We start from the raw sequence: 26,486 nt of genomic DNA, 5'->3' as shown, positions 1-26,486 counted from the left end.
CTATAGCTTTCAACCACTTTTTCCTTTCTCCTAGGCCAAGTTATCAAGGCATGGGACATTGGAGTGGCTACCATGAAGAAAGGGGAGATCTGTCATTTACTCTGCAAACCCGAATATGCATATGGCTCAGCTGGCAGTCTCCCCAAAATTCCCTCGAATGCAACTCTCTTTTTTGAGGCAAGTATGTGTGTGATGTCGCCGTGTTAGCATCTGCTGTATACAGCGCTGGCTCCAAAGCAGCAGGCAGTGCAAAGAGGAGCTAAGCTTGCTATTGAGAGTCGGATCCAACTTATTTATTTTGGAGCTTGGCTTCTTGAATTGTTTCCCACAAACCCAAGGGGTGTGTGCCAGTGCTTTCTTAGAAACGTGTCTCTGGCACAAAACGGTCATATCCAAATAAACAGAAGAAATGAGGCTTAGAAATAAAGGTTCTGGTCAGCGGTGTGAGTTGTGACGTACTCAGACCTGACCAGAGGACAGGATGAGAAATGTGGGACATAAGTGTTGAAATACACCTAAAGCAAGTTGTAAAGCTATTTTTATGACAGAGGTTTATAACTGTCCCAGATCTCACTTCCTCATTAGAAGCAGTAGGTGGTGATAAAATGTTATTCATCCTGTGTACAGTCACACATGTTTGGCCACATTTAATTAAAAAATTAAGAGGGAAAATGCATGAAACATTGTACCCAGGTAAAATACACCTTTAGTTGGTTGTAGGCCTGATTCATAGGGTTTAGCCTTACATTTTAAGAAGGGAATTCCATGAATCTGGGGTGAAAAAGTGGTGGCCTCTAGAGTTAAACAAAGTAGTTTTGGGCCAGAACTGTGTCACTCTGGCGTTTTGCCCACAAGGCAGTTTTCCTAGTATTTCCTGTCTGTCTTTGCAGTGTAGCCCCACAGGATGTGGTCCTAGACATTATCGTTACATGAAGGTTCTTTCCAGGTATTGAAAAGAGCAGTGTTCTTTTTTCCCTACTTTTCCAACAACTGAGAAGCACAGATAAATATAAAACAAGAGTTTTGTTTTGTAAAATGAAAGGAGAATAGTTGCCCTAGTGTTTAAGTATGTTAAATTGACTTTGTTTGGGCCATTCTCAGCCAGATCCTCTTTTCCTCTCTAGATTGAGCTCCTTGATTTCAAAGGAGAGGATTTATTTGAAGATGGAGGTATTATTCGAAGAATCAAACGAAAAGGAGAAGGGTATTCAAACCCAAATGAGGGAGCGACAGTAGAGAGTAAGTACTGCTGAGAGAGGTTCCAGTTACGTGGACAAAATGGAGCTTTCCTTTCTAAACGCTTTAACAGAATAAATGTATTGAATATTTATCTCTAGAATAGTTTTAAATTCAACATTTATTTAATAATGACTTCATTTAGTAAATATTCACTCAACCTACATGTGCCAAGAACTGTACCAGCTTCTTCAAACTCTTTAAAAAAGTGAGTAAAAGGTAAGCCCATCCAATAAGGAATTCTTAGTCTGTGGACTCGTTGGTGTGCCAATAGCCATATTAGTTACCTTATATATTTACTCATTTATTTCTCACAGTAACCTTTTGAGGTATGATTAATTATCCCTACTCGAGAAAAGTGAGTTCGGAGAAGTTACATAAATTACCCAAGGTTACATTTACTAAATAGAGTGGTAGATGGTAATGCCGTTTAGGGCTCTCAAACTCATCTCACAGGCTGTTGTCAGGATAAAAAATGGTTCATCATTTTAGACAGATCAAAACTGGGGAATAATTTATTCTGTTTGGTGTCAGGAGACCTGGGTTCAAGTTCTGCTTTGTCATATAGAGTGACCTGAAGCTATTCCGTTTTTTTTTTTTTTTTTTTTTCATTTGCTAAATTGGGTGTAAGGATCGGATGAGAACTAGGGTAACTGAGTGCGCTTCCTCCCTCCCAGAGGGAGGTGTACACATACCATGTGCCACTGTGTGCACCGCTTGTCACTGTAGCCTCCAGTCGGCATCTGCTCCTTTCCTCTGCAGTGCATGCTGGAGGACGAGAGCCTTTCTTCATCTTTTTGTTTCCGGCGTCACTTACAGAGCCTTGCACACATTTGGTGTTCAGCAAATGCTTTCTGCACAGACAGATGTCTGCAAGATTCCATCTGCTGAGCCGAAGTACCTGAAAAAAGACAGCTGTGAGAAAGCATAAAGAAATGCATCCATTAAAATGAAAAAATCAAGGGAATTCTCTGGCGGTCCAGTGGTTAGGACTCAGCACTTTCACTGCGATGGCCTGGGGTTCAGTCCCTGGTCAGGGAACTAAAGATCCTGCAAGCCGTGTGGTGCAGCCAAAAAAAAGGTTTTTTTAATCAGTAAGGGATTAGTCTCCAAAATTCATAAACACTTTGATGCTTAGCAGCATTAAAACAAACAGCCCTCTCAAAAAATGGGCAGAAAACCTAACTAGACATTTCTCCAATGAGGACATACAGATGGCCAACAGGCACATGAAAAGATGTTCAACATTACTAGTTATTAGAGAAGTGCAAATCAAAACTTCAGTGAGATACCACCTTACACTGGTCAGAATGGCTTTCGTCAGAGATTGACAAACAACAAATGCTGGAGAGGGTGTGGAGAGCAGGGAACCTTCCTACACTGTTGCTGGGAATGTAAACTGGTATAACCACTATGGAGAACAGTATGGAGGTCCTTAAAAAACTGAAAATAGAGCTACCATATGACCCTGCAGTCCCACTCCTGGGCATATATCCAGAGGAAAACATGATCTGAAAGGATACATGCACCCCAGTATTGATTGCAGCACTGTTTACAGTAGCCAAGAGATGGGAACAACCTGAATGTGCATTGACAGAGGAATGGATACAGAAGATGTGGTACATATACAGTATGGAATATTACTCAGCCAGTAAAAAGAATGAAATCATGCTATTTGCAGCAACATGGACAAAGCAAGGGAGTGTCATACTGAGTGAAGTATGACACCCCTTATATGTGGAATTGAAAAAGAAATGATACAACTAAACTTACTTACAAAACAGAAACAGCAAACTAACTTACGGTTCTGGGAGGAAGGGATAGTTAGGGACTTTGGGAAGGTCATGTATACACTACTATGTTCAAAACGGATAAACAACAAGGACCTATTTTATAGCACATAGAACTCTATTCGGTGTTATGTGCCAGCCAAGATGGGAGTGGGGTTTGGGGCAGAACGGTTACATGTATATGTACGGACGGCGTCCCTTTGCTCTTCACCTGAAACTACCACAACATTGTTAATTGGCTATACTCCAATACCAAATAAAAAGTTTAAAGTTTGAAAAATAAAGATTTCATTTGAAATAGCATAATAAACTAGAATATCTAGGAATATATCTAACAAAAAATATGTACGAAGTCCCTTACAGGGAAATTATAAACTATTGAAAGACTAAACTAAATGGATTGTGTGCCCCAAAAAAGAAATACACACATTAAAAAAATCAAGTCACTAAACAAGGATGGCAACAGGAATGAGAGTTCGTTTTTAAAATGTAAACTAGAATAGTTGATTCTCGCATCTTTAATGTTGCATATTGAACCACAACATTATTTTACATTCTACTTTGAACCCATTTTTCATTTCCACAGGTCTGGTAAATTAGTTCAAATTTCACTTTTGTTTAAATTGGAAACAGTTATAAATAGTATTGCTGTTCTATTATAGTTAAAGTGTTTAGATAGTTATCATTCTTGATAAGTTTAGGATAGATGAAGAAGAGCTCACATGTATAACGCTGGAGAAACACCTAGACCATTTGCTGAGAGAGGGTTCAGACTATGGCCAACTCTAACTGGATGCTGCCTCTCTGGCTTTAGCTTCTTTCGTGTACAGTGACACAAGGAAAGCTGTCTTGATTTCTAAGGTCCTACTAGCCCTAAACATTCTATGACCAAATTCTAAATGTTTATGAAAGTTATAGAAATAATAGGAAATTCTCTGCAGTGTATTAATAAGCACTTAGAAATCTTGTCTATAACATGTATTTTAAATTTTTATTATGAAAAATTTCAAACATACAAATAAAGGATTTTTCACCTATGCTATAGTGACTTCCCTAACTCAACAATTTATATTATAAAACTGGAGGTTTTTGTCAACTAAATTAAAAGGAAAAACTTTTCCCAGTTATAGGCAATACTACAAAGCTACCACTGAAGAGTTAACTTTGGAACATGCTAAATTAAATAAAATCTTGCTTTTGGTAATATTTTCAGTGGAAGTCTTTTTTTTTAATGTTTCACTGAAATAATTTTTAACTTGCAGAAAAGTTGCAAAACCAGTACAGAGAATTTCCTCATATGCTTCACACAGCTTCCCCTAGTGTTGCCATCTTACCTAATCACAATACATGGTCAAAATCAGGAAATTAACACGGATTCAGCGCTATTAACCATTCTGCAAATGTTAACTTTAATGTCACCAGTTGCCATGTTGATGTCCTTTTTCCAGTGCACCATCAATTTCAGTATCCAACATTGTAATTTAGCTGTCTTGTCTCTTTGAATCTGTGACGGTTTATCATCTTTCTGTGTCTTTCATGACTTTAGCACTTTTGAAGCTAGCTGGCCGATGATTGTAGAATACCCCTCCATTTGGATTTGTCTGATGTTTTCCCCTGATCAGATTGAGGCTACACATACTTGGAAAAATACCACATAAGTGATGTTGTGTGCCCATCTCAGTTATCAGGAGGTGCATGACGTTGATGTCTCACTGCTGGTGGTGGTAACTTGGATCCCTTGGTTAAGGTGGGGTCTGTCTGCCATGTTTTTCCATGATAAAGTTACTGTTTTTCTGTCCATAATTACAGAGTAGCTCATCAGGAGGGAAATATTAGGAAACTATGGGAATAACCTCTTTTACATCACACCTTCACACACTAATTTTAGCACCTTTGAATGAATGATTTTTGTATGCAACAGTTACTACTGTGGTATTTGCCTAATGGTGACTTTTCTATTTCCACTGTTTCTTCTACATTTAATTAGAATTCTGCCGTAAGGAAGAGCTGCCTCTTCTCCCCTATTTGTTTATTCAGTTGTTTATTTACATCAGTATTGACCCATGGATATTGTTTTATTCTGTAGGTTATTGTTCGTTAGTATTCTTGTTGCTCAGATTGTCCTAGATTTGGCGATTCAAAATTCCTTCAGCTTGGTTCCTTTGTCCTTTCAACACTGTTTCTTGAGCACACACTTACTTTTGACACCACTGGATGCTCAGGGTTTATTTGGTTAATTTTCCTGCCCCAGGTGTAGAATCAGCTATTTCTCCAAGGAGCTCTGATTCCTTTTCCTGGAGAATGATATTTAGAAATGAAGATCTGGGTGCTAGGTATACTCATGCTATGGAATGTTATTGCTTCTAGAAGCTCTTAACAGGTCCAGGAAATACATGTACTTCGATGTGCATCTGTACATGTCTATGTGTACTTCTGTATTAGTATGTGTATATGTATTAACTCATTATTGACTAGAAACGAATTAATACATTTTCTGTTACTTGAACTTTATCGACCAGAGACTTTTCAAGATTTATTTATATAAAATTGTTGGCCACAGGTGTTAGTTTCTGCCGAAATCCCCTGGTCAATAATATGTTAAAAACCATGGGTACGTACTGACACTTTCAGTTTCACCCCAGCACAGATTTGTTTTAGCCTTCTCTCTGCTTCTTTGAACCTGCTTTCTCCTACAGTGAGAAACCTGTCTCTCATTATCCACAGTATATTTATTTATTTGCTTAATCATAGTATACACAGAGAGCAGTTTCAGAATTGCTAACCCATACCCCTCCAATATTCTTGCCTGGGAAATTCAATAGACAGAAAAGAGCCTGGAGGGCTACTGTCCATTGGGTTGCAAAGAATTGGACGTGACTGAATGCGTGCGTGCACGCACGCGCGCACACACACACACACACACACACACACACACACACAACCTGTGAAAAACAAATTTCCTAAGCAGGAAGTATCTTGAAAGTAGTTCCTTTTGTCCTGAGCCTGTAGCATACACTGAAAATACTATTCTCCAACTTAGGTTAGTTCTTTCATTCTCATTCCCTTCATTGTGGTTATGTTACTCACTTGTAATACAGTTAAGTTCATCTGTTGTTTGCCTTCCATTGGGAGTTCCCCTCACACTCTGGTTGGTTTTAATTATTTGTTTTTGAGGTATATGAAACATTACCATGATTCTAGATGATATAAAAAGACACACTCAGAAGTGTTATCCCCCTCATCCTACTAACCTGTCCCCATTACCTCATTATTTCCACTCTGTTCCTAAATTTCTGCCTCTTATAGGTAGCCAGTCTCATTAATTCTTGGTTTATTCTTGTATTTTTTTGCAGAAATGAGCAGATATATTAATTTTTTCTTATAATCCCTTTTTGCATGAAGGATAATATTCATTATATTCTACCTAATATTCTACCAATATTCTATATTGATATGATATATATTGTATAATATATTGAATAGAATATTAGATATCAATATATCTATATATTAGATATCAATATATAGATAGATATTAATATATAATATTGATATATAGATGTGTTGATATCTAATATTCTATCAACATTCTATATTGATATATAATATTCCATATAGAATTCTATCTATTCTGTAATATTCTATCTAATATATTCTATGAATAGAATTTTTGATATATTGGAATAATCCTTTATATAATTTTGTTCTTTTCTGTCTCTCAATATATTAAGAAAAGGCAATGACTAATGTTTTTGTCTCTCTTTAGTTTGTATTTTCCTGGGAGATTTAGAGTAAATGGTTTATTCTTTTTTCTCCCAGAAGCCCTTTTGGGTTTTCTGGAACAAATCAGTTTTATAAAAATTTGTTGTATTGTCAGTTATCAAGGTTAAGGTGTTCTGCTTTTCCTCTGTGAAACTTATATGAAGCTCTTTGAAACTCTGTGTGGGAGGAAGACAGAAGGTTGACTCAGAAGTGGTCCCTGTCAGAAACCAAGATCACCTTGTTCCTTTTAAAGTCTTCTCAGTCTTATCTTGACTGATGTGCCTTTTTTTGTAGCATCACTATAGACTATTCAAAACCAAGTAGAAGTCCTAGAACTAAGGCCAGTTGTGAAAGAAAAACTACAATGATCACTCATTATAATATGTCATTATAGATAGACAAGAATGACCGAGTTTCTGTCATTTCTGTATAAAGGTACAATGAACAGTCAGGGGAGGGGGCCTACAGGCTTCAGAAGTGATAGACACAAATTTTGAATCTCAGAATCACTAGTTGATATTTTTATGACCTTAGACAAGTTACTTAATCACCTTGAGCATCCATCTTTCTCATCTGTAAAATGAGAAAAATAATTTTTTACCCCCACAGATTGTTGTGACAGTTAAGTGAAGGTGCCTAGAATGTGGCAGACAATTTCTTTATCTTCTACATTATGTTTATATGTTTTGCTTCCTTTAAATAGATTTAAGGAAATAAACCCTTGACTTCTCTTTCCCTTATACTCTTCCAGCCAACCCATCAGCAAATCCTTTTCCTCTACCAGGGTTGATCTGGAACCCGTAATCAGTTTGTCTCTAGTAACAGTCTTCAAAATAATTATACACCTTCTTAGTAATCTTACCTAAATCATATTTCCCCAGGATTTTTGTTGGTTGTTTTTTTGAAGAACAAAGTTATGGATGGAATCAAAAGGCTTTTATTGAATTGTGATCTTTTGCTTCTTTTTAATGGTTTCTTTGTGGAAGAGAGAATTGTACATTAATTTGACAGAATTTAATCTTTCTCAAAGAAATTGTGATATTTTACTCTGTCTGTCAGGATCCTAATGGTTGCAAATCAATAGATCCTCATCCAGTGTGTGTTTTTATGTCCATTAAGATGACCATCTTGTAATTTTTATGCAATGTTGTCCTTTTTCCATTAAAGAAAAGTCACTGTGTTCTAAGGTCCTCCAATTGATATTATCATGATGACTGATATTTTAGTCATCATACTTTAGTTTCATTGCCAGTAATGGCTACATTGTTACTTTTAAGCTTTGCTTTCTTAGAAAAACCAGTTGACTGATACAAAGCTCTAAAGAGCTACCAGTTCCTCTTCCCCCACCTCCCATCTCTCACCTATTCTGATTTGTTAACTTTGCGCTTGGAGTACATGCATCAAAATGCTCTCTTTGTGAAACTTTCTTACCTCACAGTACTTTCAACTACATCTGAATGCAGAGAGTGCAGACAGTCGGCAGTATTTTCAAATGTGAAAATTTCAACAGAGTGATCTACAGGGAGTTGAGTTGTTGGGAGTACCCTTCCCTCTCACCTTCTTTCCCTCCACGAATCCCACTGAAATGAGAGTTGGGGAAGGGAAGGGGACGGGTGGAGAATGATTTCAAAAAAGAGGAAGAAATCCATGTTAGTGCTGGAAAACAGGAAGTCTTCAAGAAGTATGTCAAAAATTATGGAGAATTTCTGAAATATGTAAAGTAGATAAAATTGGACTGATGGAAACTAGACTCAGGAAACCCAACCCACAACAGGTGTAAAGACTTTGCAGAGGTACATACTGTTCTTTTCCACAAGCTTGGGCAGAACTCCAGGCTTGGTTAGCTGGTGCAAGAGAGCCAAAGCAGGCTATGGGGCAATCATCAGGGTTGTTATAAAACAATATGGAACAGCTGGGCCAGCAGGCCTCTTGTGTAGCAAGTTCTCAACTTTGGCTGAATTTAGAGTTACCTGGGGAGCTTTTAAAATCCTGATGCCCAGGTCTCAGTCCAGGCCAGTTAAATAAGAATATTAGATCTCAAAGGATGGAACTCCAGGCATAAGGATGTTTTTTTTAAAAAAAACCTCACGTGATTCTAGTTTGCAGGCAGGGATTGAGAATTAGTACTCTAGAGCTTGGCTGTGACTTTTGCTCCCAGACTAAAGTCAGTAAGGCCAGATTTCTAAAATAAAATAGGGATCTGCCTCGGAAGACTCCATGTGTTAGGACTTGGACTACAGAATGAGAACATAAAGTACCTTTGAACTTTCAAAACAGATTTGAAGGGGGAGAAAGTGAAAGAGCAACTCTACCCAACAGTAAATAAGCTGAAGTCTCTTGTTCCTGAAGTAAAACTTTCTCCTACGTCGCCAGTGGAAAAAGGTGTCCCCAGCCTTCCTGTGCACATCATCTCAGCACATAGTAAATGCTCAATAAACATCTGTGGGATCTTCACCCAGAGATCCCCATGATCAGCCCACCTCTCTTGGGAAAAGGTTTACCTAATCCAAGGGCTTAGAAAACCTGTGTCAGCTAACTAAACTCACTTGATCTTTCTGAATCCTTCCTTTATAATATGGCCAAACAATACAGAATCCTTAGCAGATACCATGAAACAAACACTCAGATAGACTTAAGAAATAGAAGAAAACTTTCAAAATACTAATTACTATCTTAAGAGATATTTAACAGGATATTGAATTCATGACTCAAGATCAGCTTCTCTGAAAATGAAGATGATAAGAAAGTATCTGTAAATTAAGAATGTGATTATCGAAACTGGAATACCAAGGAAGGATTGAAAAGCAAAATGGACAGTCTCAGAATCCTGAATTAGTGATACAAAAGATGGTAAAGAAAATCTCAGAACACAGAGGAAAAAACCCAAAGAGATGAAAAATTAATCAAGAATAGATAATATGTATCTTCCTACAGGAAGAAGAATCTTAAGACTGAAAGGGCCAATTAATAGTGGCACAGGAGTAAGAAGTGCTTTTTCACCTAGATACATCCTGATGAAATTCCTCCTTCCCTCTTTCTTTTTTCTTTTCTTTCAGTTGAAGTATAATAGACTTAAAATGTTGGTTTCAGATTGGGTTGGCCAAAAAGTTCGTTCAGCATCGGCTGACAGAACGAATTTTTTGGCCAACCCAACGCATTAACAAAATGATCACTATGGTAAGTGTGGTTACCATCTGTCATCATTCAGGGTTATTATAGTATTACTGGCTGTATTCCCTATGCTGTACATTATATCCCTGACATTTATTTTCTAACAAAGTTTGTACGTCTTTATCTCCCTCATCTGTTTCACTTATCCGCTCTCCCCTCTGGCATCCCTGTTGATTTCTATATCTGTGAATCTGCTTCTGTTTTGTTACACTTGTTCATTTGCTTTGTTTTTTAGTTTTCACATGTACATGAAATTAGAGGGTATTTGTCTTTTTCTGACTTATTTTACTTAGCATAAATACACTCTTAAATCCATCCATATTGTCATAAGTGGCAAGATTTCATTCTTTTTATGGTTGAGTAGTAGTCCATTGTGTTTATATCTGCTGAAATTTCTTAATTTCATTACTTAAAAGAAAATTTTGCATGCTTCCAGGGAGAAACTGTGCAAAGGACTAAGAATCAGAATGACCTGGTGAAACTAAAGACTAAAAGACCGTTTTGAGCATTGTCTATGAGTATTTTGAACCTAAAATACTCATCTATCCCCAGCCAAATTCCCACTTAACTATAAGAACAAAATTAACTGTTGGGAGTATGCAAACTTGTGCCCTTTTTTTTGCGGGGGGGAAGGATATATGAAAACATCACAAAAGATAAAGCCAAGAAGTGAAGCCTAAGGCATAAGAAACATCAGTGAGCATAAAAGTAATTTCCATATCATGACAGCTGAAGTTGGGATCCCTGAAACGGTAGAATTATAATGTTAAAAATAATAATTGTTTAACAGTCTGGGTCATTTTAACAAAATGAGATGCAGATGGGAAATAAAGGAAAATGAGAGGAAGGAAATTGGCTAAAATGATTTTCTTATTCAGTGAGAGATTCTGCCGATTAGTTGAGTTCATTTCAGTTGCTCAGTCGTGTCCAACTCTTTGCGACCCCATGGACTGCAGCACGTCAGGCTTCCCTATCCATCACCGACTCCCGGAGCTTGCTCAAACTCATGTCCATCGATTCAGTGATGCCACCCAACCATCTCATCCCCTTTAGTCCCCTTCTCCTGCCTTCAATCTTTCCCAGCATTAGGGTCTTTTCCAGTGAGTCAGTTCTTCACATCAGGTAGCCAAAGTATTGGAGTTTCAGTTTCAGCATCAGTCCTTCCAATGAGTATTCAGGACTGATTCCTTTAGGACTGACTGGTTTGATATTCTTGCAGTCCAGGGACTTTCAAGAGTCTTCTCTGACACCACAGTTCAAAAGCATCAATTCTTTGGCGCTCAGCTTTCTTTATAGTCCAACTCTCGCATGACTACTGGAAAAACCATAGCTTTGACTAGATGGGCCTTTGTCAGCAGTGTAATGTCTCTGCTTTTTATTTTATTTATTTTTTTTTTTCCAATTTCTCCTTTATTTTATTTTATTTTTTTTCCAGTGGGTTTTGTCATACATTGATATGAATCAGCCATAGATTTACACGTATTCCCCATCCCGATCCCCCCTCCCACCTCCCTCTCCACCCGATTCCTCTGGGTCTTCCCAGTGCACCAGGCCCGAGCACTTGTCTCCTGCATCCCACCTGGGCTGGTGATCTGTTTCACCATAGATAATATACATGCTGTTCTTTCGAAACACCCCACCCTCACCTTCTCCCACAGAGTTCAAAAGTCTGTTCTGTACTTCTGTGTCTCTCTTTCTGTTTTGCATATAGGGTTATCGTTACCATCTTTCTAAATTCCATATATATGTGTTAGTATGCTGTAATGTTCTTTATCTTTCTGGCTTACTTCACTCTGTATAATGGGCTCCAGTTTCATCCATCTCATTAGAACTGATGTCTCTGCTTTTTAATATGCTGTCTAGGTTGGTCATAACTTTTCTTCCAAGGAGCAAGCATCTTTTAATTTCATGGCTGCAGTCACCATCTGCAGTGATTTTGGAGCCCCCAAAAATAAAGTCTCTCACTGTTTCCATTGTTTCCCCATCTATTTGCCATGAAGTGATGGGACCAGGTGCCATGATGTTAGTTTTTAGAATGCTGAGTTTTAAGCCAGCTTTTTCACTCCCCTCTTTCACTTTCATCAAGAAGCTCTTTAGTTTCTTTGCTTTCTGCCATACGGGTAGTGTCATCTGCATATCTCAGGTTATTGATGTTTCTCCAGGCAATCTTGGTTTCAGCTTGTGCTTCATCCAGCCTGGCATTTCACATGATGTACTCTGCATATAAGTTAAATAAGCAGGGTGACAATATACAACCTTACCAATTTGGAACCAGTCCGTTGTTCCATATCCTGTTCTAACTTTTGCTTCTTGACCTGCCTACAGGTTTCTCAGGAGGAGGTTGAAATTAGTTCACATTGATAAATATGTGTGTGTGTGTGTGTGTGTTAAATGATTTTTTCAAAATTTAATGTTAGGTGCCAGTAAGAATAGTAGGTAGAATTTCCAAACCACCAGCATGAAGTGGGGAAATAAAGGAACAAGGAAAATTTGACTGATCTAGTAAAGGTAATAAAGGAAAAATAACAAGAAAATATTATGTAGGAAATAAAAAATAAGGTAGGAAAAATCAATCAAAGTCATCTGTTACAAAAAATATGAATGAGGTAAAGTCACCTATTAAAGGCAGAAATTATCATGAGGTTAACACAAAGATGACAACAAAATCTAGGTATGTGTTCCTTATAAATAATACATATATTCTTTATAAATAGCACCAAAACCCAAAATGGTCCAAAAATTGAAAATAGAGGAAAGATTTAATGTATGCCCATGTTGAAATCTGATAGATTATTATTATTATTATTAAAGAAATGCAGATCAAAACTACAATGAGGTATCACCTCACACCAGTCAGAGTGGCAATCATTAAAAAAATCTACAGACAGTAAATGCTGGAGAGGATGTAGAGAAAAGGGGACCCGCTTGCATGTTGGTGGGAATATAAACTATTACAGCCACTATGGAGAACAGTATGGAGGTTCCTTAAAAAACCAGTAATAGAACTACTACCATATGACTCAACAATCCCATTACTGGGCATGTACCCTGAGAAGACCGTAACTGAAAGAGACACATGGACCCCAGTGTTCACTGCGGAGCTTTTTACAATAGCTAGGACATGGAAGCAACTTAGATGTCCATTGACAGATGAATGGATACAGAAATTGTGGTACATATATACAATGCAATATTACTCAGCCTTAAAAAACACATTTCAGTCAGTCCTAATGAGGTAGATGAACCTAGAGCCTGTTGTTCATCCACCTAGAGCCTATTGTACAGGGTGAGGTAAGTCTGAAAGAGAAAGACAGATGTTGTGTACCAACACATGTATGTGGAGTCTAGAAAGATGGTACTGATGAACCTATTTTCAGGGCAGTAGTGGAGACGCAGACATAGAGAACAGACTTGTGGATGCAGCAGGCTAAGAGGAGATGGGGGCGAGTTGAGAGAGCAGCATGGAAACCTATATATCACCATATGTAAACCAGGCAGCGGGAATTTGCTGTGTGACACGGGGAGCTCGGCCCGGTGCTCTGTGACAACCTAGAGGGGTGGGATGGGGTGGGAGCCAGGAGGGCGTTTCAAGAGGGAGGGGACATGTGTGTACCTGTGGCTGATTCATGTTGACATATGGCAGAAACCAGCACAATATTGTAATTATCTCCCAATAAAAAATTCTTTAAAAAAAGAAATCTGATAGAGCTATGAGGGTTTTTCTGGTGTTGTTTGTTTTTCACATGCTTTAATGCCCTGGCAAATTTTGTCCAGTAAGAGAGAGCAGTTCTTGAAACCATTTTATAAGAGACTTTCACAAAATAATGTAGTATGGTGCCTGGGTCTAGAGCTTCCGTGGTAGCTCAGCTAGTAAAGAATCTGCCTGCAATGCAGGAGACCCTGGTTCAATTCCTGGGTTGAAAAGATCCCCTGGAGAAGGGATAGGCTACCCACTCCAGTATTCTTGGGCTTCCCTGGTGGCTCAGATGGTAAAGAATCCACCTGCAATGCAGGAGACCTGGGTTCCACCCCTGGGTTGAGAAGATCCCCTGGAGGGCATGGCAACCTACTCCAGTATTCTTGCCGAGAGAATCGCCATGGACGGAGGAGCCTGGCGGGCTACAGTCCATGGGGTCGCAAAGAGTCTGACACGACTGAACGACTAAGCACAGCACCTGGGTCTAAAGTGGATAGTGTTTATTCTTTGGATATTTCGGTTTTACATAGCTCTAAAGGCTGCTTAGAGTCATGTCAGACTGAGTCATGTCTGACTCTTTGCGACCTCATGGACTGTAGCCCACCAGGTTCCTCTGTCCATGGGGATTCTCCAGGCAAGAATACTAGAGTGGGTTGCCATGCCCTTCTCCAGGGGATCTTCCCAACCCAGCGATCAAACCCAGGTCTCCCACATTGCAGGCGAATTCTTTACTGTCTGAGCCTCAAGGGAAGCCCATATAGCTCTAAAAGTTATCTTCAAATCTTCAGGTAGAGTAAAATCTTAATAGAAAATAATCTTTTTGTTTATTAAAAAATTCAGCTGGTGGGCCATTTATTTTAGAATAGTATTAAAAACAAAAGCTCCATATCAGTGATGAATTTAAATAGCTCTTATGTTTATTAAAAATAGGAGTTCTAATATATTCAGAAGGGAAAATTCCTATAAATGAGTGAAAATTACTACCATTTTCCTTAATGCCCTGTTTTCAGATTAATCATTAAGTAAATATTTACTTTCTGGCCCTGAACTGTGTGTTGTAGCCACAGTTACACACACTGCGAGGTACAAAAGCGTAAGGTATTGCCTTTGCCTACTTTGAATTTTATTAACATTTTGACAGCTCTCTCTGTGGAGCCATTAACTGGTTTCTCATACCAAGTTCTAATTTTTGTTTAATCTGGTATAATTTACCACTAATTGTAGGAAAATAATCATAGCTAACGTTCACTGAGTTCACCTCTGTGTAGCCACACATAGTAGTGTTTTCACATAGTAGCTGCTCTGACATATAAATGAATAGATGTCAAGTATTGGGCTAAAAGCTTTAATTCAGTACCTAATTTAATCCTCTCAACAATTAGGAGTTAGCTAACATTGTTTCCCTAATGTATAGATGAGGAAACTGATCTTCAGATAATTTAAATGACCTTGCCTAAAGCCACAATTATTAAGTGATTGAATGGGACTGGAATCCAGCAGTGACTCAAGTGCTGTACTGGTGTGAAGAGGAGAGTGGTGAGGAGGTGTATTGGTGTAGAATGTATTGCTGTGTGTATGCTTCCTGTTTAGACTGAGACGTATAACCATTTTCATAAACGTTATTCTGTTCAGGCAGCCAGGTTCCATGCCTGCTGTCAGCTAGCTTCTGTCCGTCAGTGCCTTGAGCAGCCTTCCGATGGTATTAGTTCATCACAGGACAAAATGGCGAGGAGGACAGGCAGCAGTGTGGGGGGAGTTGACCACCGTGCCTCTTCTGCTCAGTGATTAATATGCCTCTCCTGATTGAGAAACCCACCTCTGGATCTGCCTCTCCAAAGAGGTCATTAAGATCCCACTGTCTCTTGAGTGCTCTGCTCTCTTAGGCAGGAGACGCAGACAGAGAGAAACTCCCTTGGCACGAAGTAGGCAGCAGAGAAAACCCTTGCTGAGTGGGAGTAACCTGTCACAACCTGGTTTTCTCTGGCTAAATGGCCAGTCTTGTCTAGTAGTAATGCCATTACAACATTCCCATTCAGATCCCCATGACCCAGTAATTGTTTTGGGAATGAGTGCAAAGCTATCAGACACCAACTACTATAATTAGAAAAGGGAAAAAACACTCACCAGAGCTAACTGTCTTTAGGCTGGAGGGATTACAGCACTTTTTCATTTTTTTTAAGGTTATGGAGCCTCTTTCTCAGTTTTGCTTCCTAAAATACAAATTATACCCAAAATGCAAGTTTTTGGAGTCTTGCATTCCAGTTTTTTTTTTTCTTTCCTTACTCCAGTGCACTCTTTCCTCCCCACCCCCCCATTTTAATCGGAGTACAAATTGCTGTCAGCACATCGAGTTCATGTGCCAGCCACATTCAGAACAGGGTGTTCTGTGCTCTTCAAAACAAAATTGCTCTAGGGCAGTAAGAGAACAATAAGTCAGAGCTCCAGTTTAAGTGATGTTTTGCAGCAGACCAGGCTCACTTGATGTGGTTAAACTCGGATTGCTCGGGGAGGCTCGGGTAATTCAGTTTGGTTTGATTTCATGGGGTTTGGGGGATCTCCCCCCTTTAAGTTACGTAGACTTGAAGTCAAGAGAAAATGTTGTCCCTTTTTAACTTGTGTATTTCTTACTCTCCCCCAAAAAAGCCCTAAGTAGAAGCATCCTGTATGTACTTTTATTCTCTTTGGGCACGTCATAGATCATTTACTTCCCGTAAATCAGGCTGGTTGGAATTAGCAACAGACCTCCTGAGCCCTCGAGGCCGAGCTCCCAGTGAGTCATGATGGTTATTATTAAATATTTATTAAATGAGTATTTGCACTAAGTGATACAAGGTCAAAAGCAGCCACAGGTCTTCCACAGCCAGAGCTGCCATGGTTTTCTTTGGTAGCAATTGTTGAGACAATTTTTGAAAAAACAGATAGATGGGAGCCAGACATGTCTGCATCTGTCCCCATGATGGGGGACCCTGCTGTGGTAATCAGCAGGCATTTGTGGAGCTCCAGGATGGGTGTGAGTTCTTGTCAGCTGTCTCATGAAACATGTCACACCAGTGTTCCAATTTTAGAAACCAGTTAACCTAGCAATAGGGTTTGCTACTTGTAGATGTAAAGAATCAATGGACTCTCTACTAGCTAAGCGTGTAACACCTCCTCTTGCACTGACATTCCAGATAATGTCAATATTAAAAGGTTTTATATACCCACATACAGACTGCTGTGTGTGTGCACACATGCATATCAGTTTATCAATTTAAGATTTTGTGGTACTATAGTGCTTGTTCACGTTAAACTTAAAAAGAGATTTAATAGAAAAAAAAGATGAGTTCCTCTATAAGGTAGTAAGTGTTTGTAAGCGTTACTGCAAATGTTTCCCTATGGGGTGGCTAAAAACACTGGTTCTCCCAGTATTATCCCTCTTAGACCAGCTGTGGTGAACTTTTTTTTTTTTTTTTTTTTTTTGCTTTCTTAATTATTCCTTCATTATAATTTGACTTGAAGGTTGTTTTTTTTTTTTTTTTTTGCTTGCTTGCTTCACTTATCTTTCCCAACATGTTTATTAGTAGCCAGTCTCTTCTTTCCCTAACATGAAGGGTTATCACTTGTAAGGAGAATTTCTGAAATCATTTATATAATTTTAAGATAAAGTATATGCATCAAGCTGAAAACTGGCCTAGGAAACTGACACACAGACAGGAATCTTTCGCAGAGTCTCTGGATTTCCTGTTTTGAAAACACATTCAAACTTGATCAACCTAAAACCACAACGAACGTACTGATAGCTTCCTCCCCCACTAAATGTTCTCTCCTTCAGGCAGGAAAACACTTCTAACAATAAACCTCACACAGAAAAAGTTGTGAGCTACTAGGATCATAAATCTCAACGCTTGAGATGTGCTACAATACGTGGGCTGAAATTCACTTTGCTCAGCAAATCTTTTTTTCATGAAAAGTGTCATCACATTAGTCTAAATTTCTTGGGCAGATTTTAAAATATTTAAGAACATAAACTTTTTAGCACTCTCAAATCCTTTAGAAATAGAGCTTTTACTCTAGTAAAAGAAATCTTAAAAAAAAAAAAAAAAATTACTTGGCTGTGCTGGGGCTTAGTTGCCGCATGCAGACAGACATTTGGTTCCCTGACCAGGAATGGAACCCAGGCCTCTGGCATTGGGCACAGAGTCTTAGCCACTGGACCACCAGGGAAGTCCCTCTAGTGAAAATATCTTAAGCTTAGAATTTCCTGCAGAATCTCTCAGGTGTGTATGTATTTGAAAATAATAAAGTTGAATTTATTTGGGACTGTTTCTGAGAGAACTTCACCGTGCTGCAAGCTAAGTTGCATTTTATCTAGGATGTTGCAAAGGTGAGTTAATTGAGAGTCATCTGTATTTATGAGTATGGAACAGAACAAAATTCCTCTATTCCAGCTCCACCCTGAGAGCCAGTCTAGCTGTTGCCCCTGTTCAGAGGGTCTGATTCAAGTCAGGCCTTCTTTAGTTTGGCCCAAGTGTCTGGCTCCATCCTATATCTGTGATGGGAACAAATCGGGATAGTATTAATCCTAGTGATTAGAAAAGGGTGGAGAACTTGAAAGCATAAATGTCCATGTGACATTTTGGCCCCTAGTATCTATGCCACTGCTGTTTACTCTTCAGAGTTTCTCTCATTTAGGCCTGGGTTAAAGGTAACCTGATCAAATTACAGGAATTAGCTTTGAAACTAGTTTCTGGTCTGAGTCGAGAGTTACAGTACTGAGTCATAGAACTATAGAGTTTTAGAGTTTCAAAGGACCTTTGAGATTCAGAATTTGAAAAGTATAAGTTGGAATTGGATTTGTATTTGGAAGATAACTGTCTCATGGAACGGGTGTAATAGAAAAGTGATGTTTAGTCTCTAAAACAAGTTATTGATCTAAAGTAACCCAACCAGTCTTAGAAAAGCAGCATTTTAGGAATTCATTACGTTTGAATCAAGGCCATTATATTACAGAAGTAGGAATAAAGAATTTTCTGTGAAAGATAAATTATTATATTGCTTTTTGGCTGCTGTGCTGTCATACAAACCATCCATTTTTCTTACTGAGTCAAAGACCTAAATGGAAAGGAATGAATATCCTTAATACTAAACATAGCTGGAAAGTTTCAGAGAATTGTTTATCCCAGAAGGAAAAGTCTAACCAATCAAGAGGAAAATACATATCTATATGCATTTTTCCTATATTATACTAACATAAAGCCCCTTATCTAATATGAAATTACCCTGCAAATGAGCTGAGTTTGAGTGCAGTGGCGAAGTGTAGGCCCTGAGAAATTGACCTCTTAACATTTCTGAGGAGGTGGCTGAGAAATTTGATTTGTCAAGTTATTGCAGACTTGATTGCTTCACATTTTACATTTATTATTCCACTAAGGGATTGCAGCTGTGTTAGTTATTGATGCTGTTGCCTTTGGCTTTTCTATTTTATTTAAACATGTTTGTGAATGAGGTTAAAACTCTTAAAAAAGAGCTTCTGTATTCAGTTAACCCTTGTATATCGTGGGAGAAATAGTCATTCAGTTGTTTTTCAACCCAGACATCTGAAGCCAAGAAAATGTTTAAGCCTTTATCTACTTGGTATTAAATTTGTGGCATTTTGATAATTACCTATTAAATAATCTAGTATTTCTTGTGTTACAGTAGAGGATATCTCTGTCAGCTTAAGTTAGAACTGTTTCCACTTTATTATCTGCTAAATTATTTTATTCATATGGTTACAGTAATTTTTAAGTTTAAATTTAAAACAGAAATAAATATGATTGCTCTTAAATTTCCCAACTGGGTGGGCTAAGCTTCAACAGGACATACTCCCTATGCCTCCAGATGCAAAGAAGAAGGGGAAATACTCATTTATCATGGCCCTACATTAGCCCGTCACAAGGCTGACTGTCCTGTCTCCCCTCTCTCAGTCCACCTGGAAGGCCGCTGTGGTGGAAGGACGTTTGATTGCAGAGATGTGGGGTTCATCGTTGGTGAAGGAGAAGACCACGACATTCCAATTGGAATTGACAAAGCCCTGGAGAAAATGCAGCGTGAGGAACAATGTATTTTATATCTTGGACCACGGTAAGCAGTGTACCGGTTCAGTACACAGTGACTGACGTTATCTAAAGAACAGGGATACACTTGTTTTTTCAATCAGCATTTTGCTATTTTCAGTGAAGTTAATGCCAAGAGTGGAAACAATTAATTAAATCAGGCTACAGTTAGGGGGAGTTAATGGGCCTTATAATATTACAGAGGTTTGTAAGCCTGTTCACTTGATTGATGTGTGTTCAGGGTAGGACTGACAGGCGAGTTTTGCTTCTCTGTTTTGCCGGCCATGTCGCCAAGACAGGGAGTTCTTGCCCCTTCTCCCCTTTTCTCTGAATTAGGCTGGAGGCGGTAAAACATGGGGGCTGGAAGTAGAAGCAACATTTGGATGATTTATTACCACTTGAATTTGTGCCACCTGTTCTTATACAGACTCCCTGAAAAAAGAGTGCTCTTCCTGGATCTAAAGGCAGCGGAGATGACTCATTTTTGCCTAAATTTTTCCCATCATAAGGATATCCATTAGCACTTCCAAGCTTAGAACTATCAGACACTAACAGTCTCTCTTGTGAAAACATGTTTGGTATTATTTTTAGACCTAAAATTATACCATGGATCTAACCCTTCTATCTTGAGAAATGGACCCTTGAGAGAAACCAGGGTGTTTTGATTCTATTTGTGTGAAAGTGCATCTGCTTATCTCACGTCTCCTCTCTCCCTGGATCCTTGGGTTTCAGTCAGTGGGATTTTGAGTTACTGGGAATCCTGATGACCTGCGCTTGCCAATAGGTATTCTTGTGCCTTTTGTACAGTTGCTTGCCTTGTGTAGCCTTAGTCTTAATCCAATGGCATATTTACCTTTGCCCTGACACTTGAGCCATAATTGTATTTCTCAAGTGATGTTCCAGTCATGCCACTAATCCACTTGAAAAGCCTTGCAAAATGCTCTACATCTCGAACCCTTTAGAGCCTTCACTGAGGCACCTTTAATTTAATACGTTCTTTTTCTCTGCTCTATTCCTTTCTGAACTAGTATATTCCCACCTTTGTGTTTTATTTGCATTTACTATGTAAATAGTAGTATTTCACTACTTCTGAGTACTTCACTCAGATGAATCTAGTTCTCTCTTCTATAAGAAACTATTTTTTAACTCGGGTGGGGCATAGACAGGCCATCTCTTCCATATCTAAGTAATATCTAATTATTTTTAATCCAGCATCCCAAAGTTACATTAGTTCTAAGCTCATATAAAGAGAGTGGTATTTATGCACATATGTTTTCAGATTTAAGTTCCTTGTAGAGGAGTTCTGTATGTATTGTAAGCATATAATATTATATGAATCAGTTTGTTACATTTTAACCTAGCTGACAAGCCAGTTGTGGGAACAGATGTCTCAATTTTAATGGGCAAAGAGAAACTGGAATTACCTTATATTTATTAATGCAGATGGTTCCTTGCAGGTTTAAATTGTTATATGATTAGTGGTTTTAAAAAAAAGAAACAAAAAGAACATGCAGCTTACCAGCTGTGTGTACTTGACTCTTAAGTCTGTTTCCCTTTCTATAAAATGGGGGTGACAGTATCTACCTCGCAGAGCTCTGGAGGACTAAGAAAGAGAATGCATGTAAGGAGCGTAGCAAAGTGCCTGACACACCCGGGCCCTCTGCATACTGGCTGTTATTGCTGTCCTGATGACTCTCAGACCCCAAGGAAAAGGAAACCGTGTTTTAACATGTGGTAGATTTTTCAGGCATAAGTAGGCAACAAGTTTTCATGAATTTCTAGGTCTAAAAGGTTTTTCATATGTTTTGTGGAAATAGCATGGTTAGAAAGGAACACGTTATTTCCTCTTTAAGATGTTGCTTAGTATGTTAAGGAGTCATGAAGTGCAGCGCCTGTAACAGCAGACTGCCCACACGTGCACCATGTAAGATCTGTGTACGTAGAGAATCCGGGCTTGCGGGAAGCGTGTGCAGTGAATTCACTTGTCTTACCAGGTTCCCACCTAACAGACACACTGCAGCTGAGTGTGGCTATAAATACGGCTATTGCAAATATGTGTTTGGTGTTACTCTTAGTGTCACCTGTATTTCATTCTCCAAAAGATTTCCAGGGCATACCTTCTCTTTGATTTTGACAAGACTCCTTGACAGGATGTTTTCATAAAAAAGAATTCGTAAAACACATCCAGAGAATCCATTTTCTCACCTCTCATCAGGACAACGTCTTTAATATTGTTTTAAATACGGTGACTGGTTAATCTTTCTTGTTTTAGGTAAAATATGGCTAGTTTTAACTTTTTTCTTACCTGTCTTCTGTACAGCACCAACCCCAAACAAAAACAGGCTGCCAAGAGCCAGAGTATCTCATTATGAGGCAGTGTGGTTCAAAAACTAAACAATATTCTGGGACCCACACAGTCTGAATTTAAATCCTGGCTCCACCACTGCCTCTGTGTGACTCTCAGGAAGCAGTTCTGAGTCTTAGTCTCTTCATCTGTAAAAAGGGAGCAATTGCATATGAGGTGCAGGTGCTTCTTGTGTGCACAGAGGGGCTTAGCGGTCATGAGCAGTCATTGTATCTCTGCCCTCCGCAGGCACCTCTCAGTTTAAGAACATCGATACTGGATTCCTTCTGTTACTGTAACCCAGCTTGTCTTTCGGTTAACCCTGAAATTCCATTTGTGGTGGTCTTTCAGTTGGGCTCCCCGGGTAGTGCAGGGGTAAAGAATCCACCTGCCAGTGCAAGAGATAGTGGGGTCGATCCCTGGGTCGGGAAGATCTCCTGGAGAAGGAAATGGCAACCCACTTCAGTATTCTTGCCTGGAGAACCTCATGCACAGAGGACCCTGGCGGGCTACAGTCTATGGAGTTGCAAAGAGTCGGACATGACTGAGAATGCATGTCTTTCAATCAGATGAATTTGTGGGTCCTTCCTCACCCAGCCTAATCCAGAGTAAATCAGACAAGTTTCTGTATAATTGGAAGTCAGTTTAGATGCTCCCAAAACAGTTCCCCGGGACTGTGTTCCATATACATCTTCACAGAATAGACTGTACAACTATGCTGTCAGTAAACAACGCTCAGCAAGGACTCACCTGCGTACCTGCTTCCCAGCAGTTAAAGCGTGTCCTTTATTTCCCAGATGGCAGGAACAAAATAGGAGATACAGCAGTCTAAGAGCTCAAAGTAGAAACCTAGTCACCACTTCCTACAATCAGCCACTGGTGATTATGCCCGCGTTTATTTCTTCGCTGAAGATACCCTCTGCCCTGCTATTAAAACTGCCACACCCCGTTCCTACCAGCTTTCAATCCACCTCTGTGCCTTTCTCTGGCTCCAGCTTCCACTGTCTTGTGTAACAGTGGAGGTATGTGAGTAAACATTTTTTTTCCTGAAAAATTCAGGCAGGGAGGAAAGAAGTGTTGCAAACAGCAAGAGATGAGTGTTCCCACTCCAATCCTCTTACCCCAGAGGAAACTGAAGGTATTAATACATCAATCTGGTTTTGGCATCTTTCATCCTATAGCCTGAGTGTTTGAGTTATTAAGTTTTTAGCAATGCCATTCCATATATTAAAGAGAAGTTGGCTTGAAACACATGGGAGCAGAATTATTCCAGGGAACATTTTCCTATTATGCTGGGCATTGTTCTACATGCTGGGAAATCACTGAACCAGACAGACAAAGCTCCATCAGAATTTCCGTTCTCGTAGACGTGTGCTCCCTCGAATGCCTTGCATTTGTTAAAATCTTAAATGGTCCGAAAAAAACAAATCTCTGTATTCTCAGCAATTGTTTTCAGTAAGTTTTGGCTAAAAAATGCAGTGTTTTGTAGTGTTACAGCCAGGGAGCTATGGGAATACAGTGCAGGGTATTTCTCTTGATGAGGTGTTAGAGCTTGCAGGGGCTGGTTTTTTAAATTGTATATTTTGTGTTTTCTAGTACACTTTCTGAAAGTGTTGAAGTACTGTGAGGGTATATATCCTTTCTGGTGTGTGATCCTTTCCCCCCATTTATCTGACTGGAAATGGCACTTCTGGAAGGGGACAGCACTTTAAAGTGAAAAGCTCGTTAACACACACCTCTCCTAAACAGCACTGTAACAGGTAGGGGGCCTGTCTTCTCTAGGTCCTGATGAAGCTTCAGCCCTGAGAGTCACAGTGGCTGTTTTTTAAAACAGAACGAGATATAACATCAAGGAGAGAAAAAGACAGTGAGTCAAATAATGGCTGTTTTATAAAAAGAACCAAATATAAAACCAAGCAGAGAAAAAGACAGTGACATTTACAATTCTATTAAGCCAGCTGTCCCAAGGAGTCCAGGTGTCGCGTCACACATGAATGTGAGGAAGAAGACTAAACGGAGCCTGGCTTCTGAAAAACCACAGCGGTGGTACTTGGTACTGTATCTTCTGATCAACATCTGGTTTATCCTCAGGGTCTCTGATGTGTGTGGTTTGCAAATGAGAGCTCTATGCTAATATGATGCCTGGAGATACCGAAGGAGGTGCCTGGAAATAAACCAGTTCTTTAAAGTTGTTTTTGTTTTCCCCCTCTCCATTTCAGATATGGTTTTGGAGAGGCAGGGAAGCCTAAATTTGGCATTGAACCTAATGCTGAGCTTATATATGAAGTTACACTTAAGAGCTTCGAAAAGGTGAGAAAAGACCACCTTCTCTGAAATCATGACAGATTTTCTTCTGCACCCCTTGTTGTAAAGTAGTATCTTACATTGCCAGATGGTATAGATCAATGGTACTTGTTTGTACGTAGTGCTCTCCGTGACCAAGCTTGTCCCCTGTCTCTGATGCTGCTCCCGAAGCACAGGACAACTGATAGAGCACAGCTGATACACAGCCAAGGAGCTCAGTGTTCTTATTTTGTTCCTATGTGTCAGCCTTTTTTTTTTATTATTAACTTTTTTGGGTAGAAGCCAAGACTTGTTCCCTTATTTGTTCCTAGACTTGTTCTTTTTGTACTTTTTTTCCTGGGTTGAAGACAAAAAGGTTCATGTTCTTGCCAAGCAGCTCCTTGGGGGAGTGGGGTGCAGTTTTCCAGGGCTGAACGGATTGTACCCTTCACAGGAGTTGTGAAGAGGCCGTCAGTGTGGCTCCAAGTTATTATCCAAAATGCAAGGCTTCGTGGGCCACCAGGCTCAGTGACAAGGGACACAAGGACCAAATCTGTTAACCCTAGACTTTTTCTTTTCATACCTGTCCAAGTAGAAAAAAGTGTTAGCCTCAGGATCCAGAAATGGCACACCTCCTTGAGCATACTTCCATCTCAGATCCACCTCCGGAGGCTCCCGGCAGCAGCTTCCCTGGACAAACAAAACATTTGCCTGAGCTGGGTACACTGTCACGTCCAGCTGTGTCCCTGCCCCACCAAAGCCTCCCTTCCCTGAGAACCTTGGGAGTGCATTTTGTAGACATTTTTCATCCCCCGCCCCCCAGCGCTACCTCCATGTTCTTTACTGTAAGCTTTGGACTAGAAACGGGACCATTTTTATGTTATTAGACACAGAAAGGAAATCATTGTCCTGAGGGCCTCTTAATGTTGGGCTGAGAAAGGGAAGGACAGCTTTGGGATCCTCTCCTAATGGTGATGTTCCTAATCATAACACAAACACACACATGCTCTCTTCACAGCTATTGCTTGTTGTCAGGTAATGTCTTCTGAAGTCCTGGTCCTCCAAAGTTGTCTTCATGGCACAAAGTGGTTTTAAATAGGGGAAAAAAGGATCTTTTGCACATGGTTATGTAGCCCTTTGGCTTTCTTGTTTCCATTTCAATAAAGTTACCCCCAGCCCTTCCCATCGTGGCCCTGGCCCTGGCCCACACAGGAGCCCTCTCACTCCCGAGTGGTTCTGTAGGACACTCACTCCGTAGTACACCACAGCAAGCCTGTTCTCGGTCACGGCCCCAAGGGCGTATTCCAGGCTGCACTGCTGTTAGGTATATGTGAAACCACGTGATGAATCCAAGAAGATACAGCAGTCCAACGTAGGAGCACCTCGATATATAAGGCAGCTGTTAATAGACATAAAAGGAGAAATTGACAGTAACACAATCAGTGGGGGACTTTAACACCCCACTTACATCAGTGAACAGATCATCCAGACAGAAGAATCAGTAAGAAAACACAGGCCTTAAATGACATATGACAATTAAGATGGACTTAATTGATATTTATAGAGCAGTCCATCCAGAAGCACCAGAATACACATTCTTTTCAGGTGCACACGGAACATTCTCTAGGACAGGTCACCTGCTAGGCCACAGAGGAAGCCCTGGTAAATTTAAGAAGACTGAAATTGTATCAAGCATCTTTTCTGACCACAGTGCTATGAGATTATACTTGAAACCATGTGACAGTGTGTGATGTTGTTGAAAGCAACATGATTTAATTTTCTGTTTTGTAATATTAAGAACAGATTTATAATCCATAAAGACTGAACCCAATGTAAAAAAATGTGAAGAGCCTTTGTTACTAGATTTTTAAATAATAGAGTTAAATTGTCAGGAATCTACATAGGGTTGCCAGAAAGACTAGTAACTCATTTATCACTTTAAAGGTGACACCAGGAATATAACACTGTCTTTTGAAATAAAGAATTTTATATTTACCCACTGAAGCTTCATAATTCTTATCAGTAAATTGACAATGGCTGTGTCAGTGCTTTTCCCCTAAAGGACCTCTCAGATTGTTCTGTTGATTCCTTATGATCCAGCTGTTCTTAATAAAAGTGCAGTTGTCCCT

At 39.4% G+C, this 26,486-nt stretch overlaps 1 protein-coding gene across 4 annotated transcripts in view; it reads left to right on the top strand.

The window, feature by feature from the left end:
* Positions 1–26,486, top strand: part of FKBP5 (FKBP prolyl isomerase 5) — a 112,753-nt gene that overhangs the window by 74,661 nt on the left and 11,606 nt on the right. For all 4 annotated transcript variants that reach the window (XM_061146529.1, XM_061146528.1, XM_061146531.1 and 1 more), the window contains exons 5-8: positions 35–177; positions 1,125–1,239; positions 19,602–19,758; positions 24,294–24,384. In XM_061146529.1, the coding sequence (XP_061002512.1) occupies positions 35–177; positions 1,125–1,239; positions 19,602–19,758; positions 24,294–24,384 (506 nt within the window). The remainder of the gene's footprint in view (positions 1–34; positions 178–1,124; positions 1,240–19,601; positions 19,759–24,293; positions 24,385–26,486) is intronic.

Source organism: Dama dama, chromosome 7 (genome assembly GCF_033118175.1).
Source record: "Dama dama isolate Ldn47 chromosome 7, ASM3311817v1, whole genome shotgun sequence".
Lineage (NCBI taxonomy): Eukaryota > Metazoa > Chordata > Mammalia > Artiodactyla > Cervidae > Dama > Dama dama.
The sequence above is the reverse complement of the archived record's forward strand: the minus strand, read 5'-3'. Positions and strand labels throughout refer to the sequence as shown.